This window comes from Octopus sinensis, linkage group LG16 (genome assembly GCF_006345805.1).
Source record: "Octopus sinensis linkage group LG16, ASM634580v1, whole genome shotgun sequence".
In the NCBI taxonomy this organism is placed as follows: domain Eukaryota; kingdom Metazoa; phylum Mollusca; class Cephalopoda; order Octopoda; family Octopodidae; genus Octopus; species Octopus sinensis.
In genome coordinates, this window is record NC_043012.1 from 20,042,131 (window position 1) to 20,052,130 (window position 10,000).

The following is a 10,000-nucleotide window of genomic DNA, read 5'->3' on the forward strand; positions in this document are numbered from 1 at the left end:
TCCTTCCGTAGCTGGAAAAAAACCCCACTTTTCCATTTCCAGGTTAAAACAATTAATATTACAACTAAATTTTATTAATTTACATACTCTGCTATGTCAGAATCTGTAGCTGAATAAGTTTTGGAGTACGTCATTTATACATTTTATTTGCTACTATAAAGTTCTCTATCGTAGGAAAGATTAGTAATGTAATTTTCCCAGGCACAAATGCGTATTGCCGTTCGTGTTTGATTACGCCCGACTTTGATCTAATTTAGTGATATTCTAAGACAAGCTAACGTAATAACTATTTCAAATTAATAATGTGTTTTTTTTATAAGGGAAACAATTTGTATCATTGACCTTAAATGTTACTAGAAATATCAATGTCCACCAGGCTAACCTTGGTATTAAACGTCCTCATAATGTAGAGATAGGACACGTACACTCAACAGAGATTGATATTGTATACTTACTGATTTGTGCTGCTGGTATCATCGCTGAATGTAAAGGAAAATGAGACAGTTAATATATTAACGAAAATGGTACATTGTCATGATATTCATTGATTAAGATGACATTTTAAAGTTAAGGGAAACTCTAGGGAAATGAAACTTCTGTCTATAATTATGGAAATAACGGGTGTTTCTGTTATGCATATTTATCCCCGGGTGACCAAAAGTCTTGTCAGTTGAGAGTGGATTAAATTATTAGTGATTAACGTGTATGTATATGAAAATAAGTGTGTTTTTGTTTGCGTGTGTGTATGTAGAAACCTGTTTGATTAAAGTAAGCTAGTATGCCATGCATCATAACACTATACGCCACATCATCGTCAGATAAATGTATTTTAGTTCCTTTTCATTGATATTAGTTGAGACGCACAGACAAATGAGGAACCACAAGCATATTCATCACAATGATGTGTATATAGGTGCAACAGAATTATATGTAACCATAATTCATAGAGGAAGTAAAAATACATGAATTATATAATTTGCAACATTCAAAACTGTTGCAGGATACTTTTCTGTTAATACAAATTATACATTTTCACTGCGGGTATGAAGACTCTCTCAAACAGGGACTCTTGTTGTTAATTTATAGAATAATCCATATTTCAAAAGCTCTTAGCTTCGATATCTTAATAGAAGCTTTCTCACACAATTATCTGTTTCTTCCACTTACGGTTGTTTCTTCAATAACATTTGGAACTGAATATTATATATACTCGTTATGCGGGTATATATAACCGAACTTATATAGCATATTGATATTTTATGTAATGCATATCTTTCCTAAGGGAAGCTCATTAAATGAAAGTTGATTAGATACCATTCGCAATGTTGTAAACTCTATCGGCTAAGGTGATAATTCATATACACATGAAGGCGGTACATTGACGTAACATTCATGGATTGGATGTAGTTTGTTTCATTTGAAAACCTGTGCAACTGTGATCTTAAGGAGATTGATGTTCATCATGAATATTTTTAAAGGGATGCTGTTTTGAAAACATGGATCGGTTGAACACTTTGCATGTTGAATTTCTATCACACATGTCCTGCAGGGCAGAGCATAGTTGAATTCATTTCGTTACGCTAGCAGTTGACGAGGAAGGACAGACCATGTTCGGACCCTGTGATATGCACGCAGGTTCGCTAGGATATAATATCATTAATTATAAATATAGATTCTGTAGAATATTTGAGGTTTATATTGTGAGTTAAATATTTATATAGCATAATCCGTACAATATTATTTGTGTATAAGATGAATAAGGATGATTCCCACAAAGACGTTTAAAGAAAGGCTACCTTTTGTCGTAGGTGGTTTCACTGGATTTAATAGGAGAGGTAGATATCAATCTATTGTTGCGCTCTGGCAGTAACACTGTGCCTAATAATATAGAGTTCCCTAAATTTCTAACTCGCTGGAACACAAATCTTCATCAAGTGTTTGCACAAGTGATGGAATATTACAGCAATCGAGTATTTAGGACAATTCGTTTTCCAATACTTACCCTCCTATTCCCAGGAAACCTGAGAGCGCGTCAGACCTGAAAAATATTGATGTATAAGCAATTATATATATATTTATATATATATATATATATATATATGTATATATATAGATAGATAGATAGATAGATAGATAGATAGATAGATAGATAGATAGATAGATAGATAGATAGATAGATAGATATAGATATAGATATATATATATTATAAAAATTACAGAAATATATATATATATATATATATATGTATATATATATATATATAAATTTCAGTTATAATGTTCTTTTTCTTTGTGCAGCTGAAGATGGCTCTACATTTTATATTGATGTAATGAAATGATTACATTGTTCAATTAAATGGAGTCGCATGAAACGATCGTACTGAATTACCTCTGGATATCCTTGTTGCTTATCATATATATATATATATATATATCCAACAGGTGAGAACAAGATATTCTCAGTTTAGTAATGCTCGAATGATTCCAACTAAGAATTAGATGTAGCCAATTCCGCAGAGTAAGAAATGAACATAAGAGGAATCATTACATTTAACACCTTGCGGTTGATATACAAGATATGTATACACGTATGCGTGCAAAGGAAGAGAAATAAAAGGCGAAACAATTTCTGACGTTCTAAGTATTACGGAGATGTACTTGCATAGCAAGTGACCTGATCTGAGATTGTGTGCTGGAACGAAAACAATTGAGGCGTGGAAGGTGTTTATAAGCCTTTTAAGAAACACTCAAAAACCGTTAGATTCATTTCAACATTTAAATTTAATTTCTCAAAATATTTTCGTCGCTCTGAGACTGCGACCTGTTCACTCACCTGGACGCAGGGAAACTATATGAAAAAAATATATATGAAATTTCTAAATATACTTACGCAATATTTCCTAAGAAACCAGCAAATGCGCCGCCTGCACTGAAATACAATATAAATGAAAATCCATAAATAAATAAAGAACATCTTAGGGTATTATAAGTATTTTTTAATCACTCGTGCATATTTTTGAATGTAACTTTAAGTAATATTTGAATATATATTTTTAAAAGAATGTGCAGTTTATTCAATACGCCATGCGCGAAATTGCGACCAAATAATTCCTCTTTTGAATGATTGTTGAATGACTGTTATGATATATATGTATGTGTGTGCGTGTGTTACATATATATATATATATATGTATATATATATATATATATATATGTGTATTACATATGGAGGCGCATGGCTCAGTGGTTAGAGCGTCTAGCTTACGATCGTGAGGTTGTGAGTTCGAATCCCGGACCGGGCTGCGTGTTGTGTTCTTGAGCAAAGCACTTTATTTCACGTTGCTCCAGTTCACTCAGCTGTAGAAATGAGTTGCGACGTCACTGGTGCCAAGCTGTATCGACCTTTGTCTTTCCCTTGGATAACACTGGTGGCGTGGAGAGGGGAGGCCGGTATGCATGGGCGACTGCTGGTCTTCCATAAAAACAACCTTGCCCAGACTTGTGCCTCAGAGGGTAACTCTCTAGGTGCAAACCCATGGTCACACATGACCGAAGGGGGTCTTTACCCTTTTATTACGTATGGACATATATAAACTTTTGTATATATTTATATTTTCTTATAAGATAAAATACGTACATTTATTTTATTATTTTATTGTTTCTATCTTAGATCTGATGAGTAACTATATTTAAATTGAATTGATTTTACTGCTATCAGTTTCAAAACATTGCCACGAAACACATGTTGTGTATTTACTAATTATATATATAATTCTGATATACCCATGGACTATAGTGACTCAGCGGAGGTAACTAATTTAGTAGGGACTTATTCATTAAAATGCATAAGTAGAGAGATCCACGAATTACAACGGTGTTTATATAGGGTCTATGCATTATTTATCGTCCCTAGTAATAATAAATTGGTAATTGAGAGAATAGGGAAGAACATTAGCAGGTTTTCCAAGGATCTCAACTTAGATATCACTTAAGATTATAACACTAAGATAGTTAACCTACTAGATGTTACTTAAGATTTAAACTCAAAATTATATTACCCATATAGTAAAGATGGTGACGTTACTAGATACGTTAATAAATTATCAAATCACCCCCTAATATACTGAAATCGATAGTTAAATGTATTTCGGAAGAATGTCAAAATTATCTTCTAACAATGAAATTTTTAATTCTCATTCACTTCATTACAATGTTGCCTTATCAAGAGCAGGATATGACCAGGAAATCACCTTCCTAGATCTTGATAATATAAATCTGTCAAAATGAAAAACTGAATAAAAATAGCTAAGATAATATAGAATCTTCAACTTTAAAATAATATAAATCAGCCAAAACAGATAACCTAGTATATAATCGCGATACAATAAATGAAAATGGAAAACAGGACATAAATAAGTATAGAAAGGTTAATCTAGATAAAATAAATACAAATAATAATATAAAAATATCTCCCACTGATAAAAATACCTAATATATATATATATATATATATATATATATATATATATATATATATATATATATATATATATATACATATATATATAAATAGGATTATAGAGAATAACAAAACACTAAGGGATATAGATAACATTAATCTTTTCCACCCTTACTCAAATAAAACATTCAAAAGAAAAAATGTTGTATGGCTAAATATTCCTTTCAACTAGGGCAACTTCTACGAATATATACGGCAAATTTATGTCCATGCTAGAAACAAACTTCGCTACTTCCCATGAATATTATAAAATAATTTCTAGTAAATCAGTGAGAATATCATACTCTACTCTTCCAAATATAGGTACCATATAGACTAAATAGAAAAAATATTAAGTTAGCCAGAAATGTTATAAATAGCAATAATAATAATAATAATAATAATAATAATAATAATAATAATAATAATAATAATAATAATAATAATAATAATAATAATAATAACATCAATATAAACAATAATAATAATAATAATATCAATAATATTTATGATAATAATGAAAATGTCAAAAGTGAGTAAATAGAGAAAACATTAGTAACAACCAACCCCAACTTACATAACAATATAATTATAGATAAGGGAAATAACACTAATGTTAATAATAGGTCTAATAATAAAAATGAAAACAGCGTCTTCCTAAATAATACTAATATCAGAAATCAACCCCCAGTTGTAATTGTAGAATTAGATCAAGATGTTCAGTATCTGGTCGGTGTCTGGTTCAAAACGTAAGTTATAAATGTACAGTAATGACTTCAAATATTAGCTATTTTTATTTCGGATGTTCGATAGACCTGAAAACGTTTGAACAATCATCCCTCTAGTTTTAGACTTAAACATAAAGCGGGTTGCACAACGCTGTCCAATAAAATTAGGGAATTGAAAGGAAAAAATCGAATTTAACCTAAAATGGGATATAATAAGAAAGGCACAGCCTTATAAAAATAGTAGAGATGGATGTGAACTTTGTTCTATGGAATCATATGAAATTTTGAACCATAGGAATAATATAAACTTATTGAATAACCGTTCTGAACTAGGAGTATCCTGCATACATTGTGCCACCCGTACATTAAATATTTTAAATAATAGCATTCTGACTATTCCTAAATTTTCAAATCTTAATGTTTTGTAACCAAATAAGGAAATAATATACCGTACTAGCTTTTATTTAAGCTGCATAGAGTATTAAGGAATTGTATAATATAAATAAATTGAATAAGTGAAACTTAAATCTTTTGATACTTTCCTATATAGTATTGCATAAATTCCACATAACTACTGAAAGTTATTTAGTTTATCTTGATTACTTCCCTTCCATAAAATTTTAATATATCTTATGGGCTCTTGATATATGTGCTAATTGATAAGGTTTTTCTTACTTGTAATAAATATTATGCCTATCATCATATAACTCATTAATAAAAAATATCACAATTTACTAACTAACTATAAATCTATATTAATAAAAATCTGATATATATATATATTCATATAAATATGAAATGATTTCTATATTCCCCATCCCTATATACGATGCTAAAATTTATTAAAATCCTTTGGAAAAAAACTATCTAAAGGATATTTATTTAAAATCACAAGCACGATTATGACTGTTAAATGGTTAATAACATTAGAAATCTCTAGAGCATTAGCTGTCTCTAGTCTCCCTACCCCACTAGCTTCAACCTATTAAATTTAGCTAAAAACGATTCAAATATGCCAAAGTTAAATTCCTCATAATAGGGTTGGATTTATAGCTCTAACATTTATACTACCCTTTCATCTATCTATAAATAGAAAAAAATTCTTGCTTGTCTCCACTGAACCAAATAAATAAACATCCACCATTGAAAAATCTAAATAACAAAGTGAACTCAGTGATAACAAATTTTCCCATGGAGAAGGAACTTCTACTACCATGTTCTTAATGATGAAATTAACCTCTCTGTCTATATATCTACCCTCTTTGTAATGTTGGAAAATGGAATAAGTATAAAAATAATCATTATCTATTTAATTAAAAAAATTCTATATGTGGCTGAAGAGTGCTCTAGATTTTAAAACTGATGTAATACTTACATTGTTTAATTAAATGAAGTAGCATGAAGCGATTTTACTACACTACCTTGGATATCCATGTTGCTTATTTTGATTATAATCACCCCATTTGATTTATATGGATAATACCATACCAAATTCTGGTGCCTTAAACTTAAGTACCATATTCATCTGAATCTAAATTTTGCTGAACTTATATATATATATATATATATATATATATATATGTGTGTGTGTGTGTGTGTATGTGTGTGTGTGTGTGTTTGTTCGGACCCTGTGATATGCATGCAAGTTTGCAAGGGTACAATATTATTAATTATAAATATAGATTTTCTAGAATATTTGAGGTTTAAATTGTGAGTTAAATATTTATATAGCGTACAAGATATTTAACTAGTGAGTAATTTAAAATATAAGAGATTTCGATGCGTCCATCTTATCAAATATTAAATCGCATTTTATAGGAAGTCAAAGAGAAATAAGCTGGGGTTAATAATTTGTAGCCATGTTTTAGTGCATAGTGAAATTTTACCGCAGCGTCATTCCTAATATATGTTTTGTCTATATAGGTTCGACGTTCTGTTCAAGTGTTTAAGTTCCAGTTATGTTATTGAAAAGAAGTCGTTTGAATTAAATAAGTGAGTACTGTCATAGTATGGCGATTGTGCGGTGAGTGTTTGTGTTTGTGTACGTAGTTTGGGAATATCTTGTAAAAGGAATTCTCTGTGTTTCTTTTTTTGTCTTTTTTCCATTGAGAGAATATGGAGAGTGGTTATGGATGGCCATTCGAAACATTTAGAAGGAATTATTTTTCATTTGCTCTTTGTGGTTGTGTTGTTTTATCTTTGTGAGCGTATGTGTGTATGTGTGTCTGTTTGCGTGTGCGTATGTGTGTTTGTATGTGTGTGTGTGTATGCGTGCTGCTTTTGTTCTTTGGAAATAGTTTTATATAAGCGTTTGTTTTTTTGTGATTTCGAGGAATGTTTTGTGCATGTGTGTTATTGTGATGCGCATGTGTGTATGTGTGATTGTAATTTTGACAGATAATCATTCATTGGTTAATAGTAGGTGTTTATATATATATAGTTGTGGTTTAAATCTCTTTAGGAAACATAAAGTGGGTCAGGGTGATATGAGGTACATTTCAATGATTTGCAAGGGACGATAATGTTGGCTCATATGCATATTAGTAGTTTACCTATAGATTAATAAGGCAGGGTTTGTGGTGAATATGTAGAATACAAAAAATAAATGTAAGAATAGATGAGATGGCCAGAATGGTCTTTGAATTATATGTATATACATACATATATATATATATAATATATATATATATATATATATATATATATATATACAATTAATAAGAGTAATAACAACTAAAGTGAATTCCTAATATGCTAAAGATAGACGTCAAATCGCCTATCACGAAGAGTGTGTTCGCAAAGAAGTTTCACCAAACGCCAGAATGTAAAAATAAACAAAGAGGAGTTACAGATATTTCATTTTATATTATGCAAGGCTTAATAACGAAATCATGATACGCAGGTAATCGTTTATTTTGCATATTTTCATTTGTTTGTTTTTACATTCTGGCGTTTGCTGAGCTTTTTCTTGAGAACACACTCCTCGTGATAAGGCGATTTGACGTCTATTTTAGCATATTAGAAATCCACTTTAGTGGTCATTCCTCTTATTAATTGTAATATATATATATATATATATATATATATATATATATATATATACCTGCTCAGGGGCCTACGCAAAGTTGCAGATAGCAGATGTACGTGAAGCTATGAGGGAAATCATCGAAACACCATCCATAAGGTATCAGAGATTTTGCAGATTATTTACGGTTCAGCCCAGGCCGTTATCACGAAAAATTTCCGTATGAGATGCGTGTATGCCACGTTTGTGCCAAAACTGCTTTCAGATCTCCAAGGATACACTCGAGTTTCAGTTGCGCAGGATTTCCTTCATTATGTCAATAAATATGAAACCCTTTTGAAAACTTTGTGTAAGCCTCTCAGTATGTATCGCCAAGCTTTTGGTAAATGTGATACAGATTATCTGCTATATATTTTCAATGATCAAAGCGACTATCACACGCTACACACATTCCTTCCAAGCACTGCTCTAAACGGTGGAAGTGAGCTAGAATGTTATAACTTAGTACGCTCTCATACCAGGGTTCGATGTCACTCCGTGCCAAGCGGCTTCACTCTGCTTTAGCTTCGTTACTATAGCAACACTCGGAGACTTATTGATCAGACAACATAGATACATACATATATCTAACATATGTGTGTGTGTTTATATATATATATATATATATATATATATATATATATATATATTCGACATATGTATATATATTTGTACGGATGTATGCATGTGGGTGTTTAGGAAATGCTACGTCTTATAGTTTTCTCTCCTTTCAGTTGCAAATGTTAAAGAATAGGTATTTTGTATATACACATGTGAACGACATGCTATAGGAAACAACATTCACATTAATATATTCCAAAATTCAATGACTTACATCGATAGTGCTTCTTTGCCAAGACTAGCTCTGTAAGGGAAAAGAATAAAAATATATTATTAATTAAACATAGTGTAATTCATGTGTAGACACACACAAATACATATACAACGTTCTTCAAGATATATATTTTGATTCATTGAACCTTGATATCGTACACTATTTAGACTCTTTCTTTCACCGTTCCTCTTCAATTATTAGGTTGGAAAAAAACCTCGTATTTTGACATTAAATTGAGATAATCAGTTTGAAGTAAATTATTATTTACCGTAAGATAAACAATCATTCATTTATTATTTTTTATGCATTCTACATTTTTCCCTTCTTAACAGATTACTTCATAGAATAGTATCATTAACGTTCGTAAAGATTTTACTCGTTAAAACGAGTTTTGAACTGACATTATCTCATATGTGCGTGTGTGCGGGGGTGTGGGCCTATGTGCGTGAATATGTATATGTCTAATTGTAAAGGTGTACAGAGCACATTTGACATTAATGTTATTTTCTACTCTAGGCATTGCGCGAAATGTTGGGGGAGTCGATGAGATCAACCTCAGTACGCAACTGGTAACTAATTGGTCGCCTCTGAAAGGATAAAAGGCAAAGCCGTTCCCGGTGGAATTTGAACTCAGAATGTAAAAACAGACGAAATACCTATTTCTTTACTACCCACAAGGGGCTAAATACAGAGAGGACAAACAAGGACAGACAAGCGGATTAAGTCGATTATATCGACCCCAGTGCGGAACTGGTACTTATTTAATCGACCCCGAAAGGATGAAAGGCAAAGTAGGCCTCGGCGGCATTTGAACTCAGAACGTAGCGGCAGACGAAATACCTATTTATTTACTACCCACAAGGGGCTAAACACAG

At 31.1% G+C, this 10,000-nt stretch overlaps 1 protein-coding gene across 2 annotated transcripts in view; it reads right to left on the reverse strand.

Moving 5' to 3' along the window:
- Positions 1 to 10,000, reverse strand: part of LOC115220523 — an 86,790-nt gene that overhangs the window by 17,448 nt on the left and 59,342 nt on the right. For both annotated transcript variants that reach the window (XM_029790664.2, XM_029790662.2), the window contains exons 7-10: positions 9,126 to 9,155; positions 2,891 to 2,929; positions 2,003 to 2,038; positions 456 to 479 (exon numbers count right to left, since the gene is read on the reverse strand). In XM_029790664.2, coding sequence (XP_029646524.1) covers positions 456 to 479; positions 2,003 to 2,038; positions 2,891 to 2,929; positions 9,126 to 9,155 — 129 coding nt within the window. The remainder of the gene's footprint in view (positions 1 to 455; positions 480 to 2,002; positions 2,039 to 2,890; positions 2,930 to 9,125; positions 9,156 to 10,000) is intronic.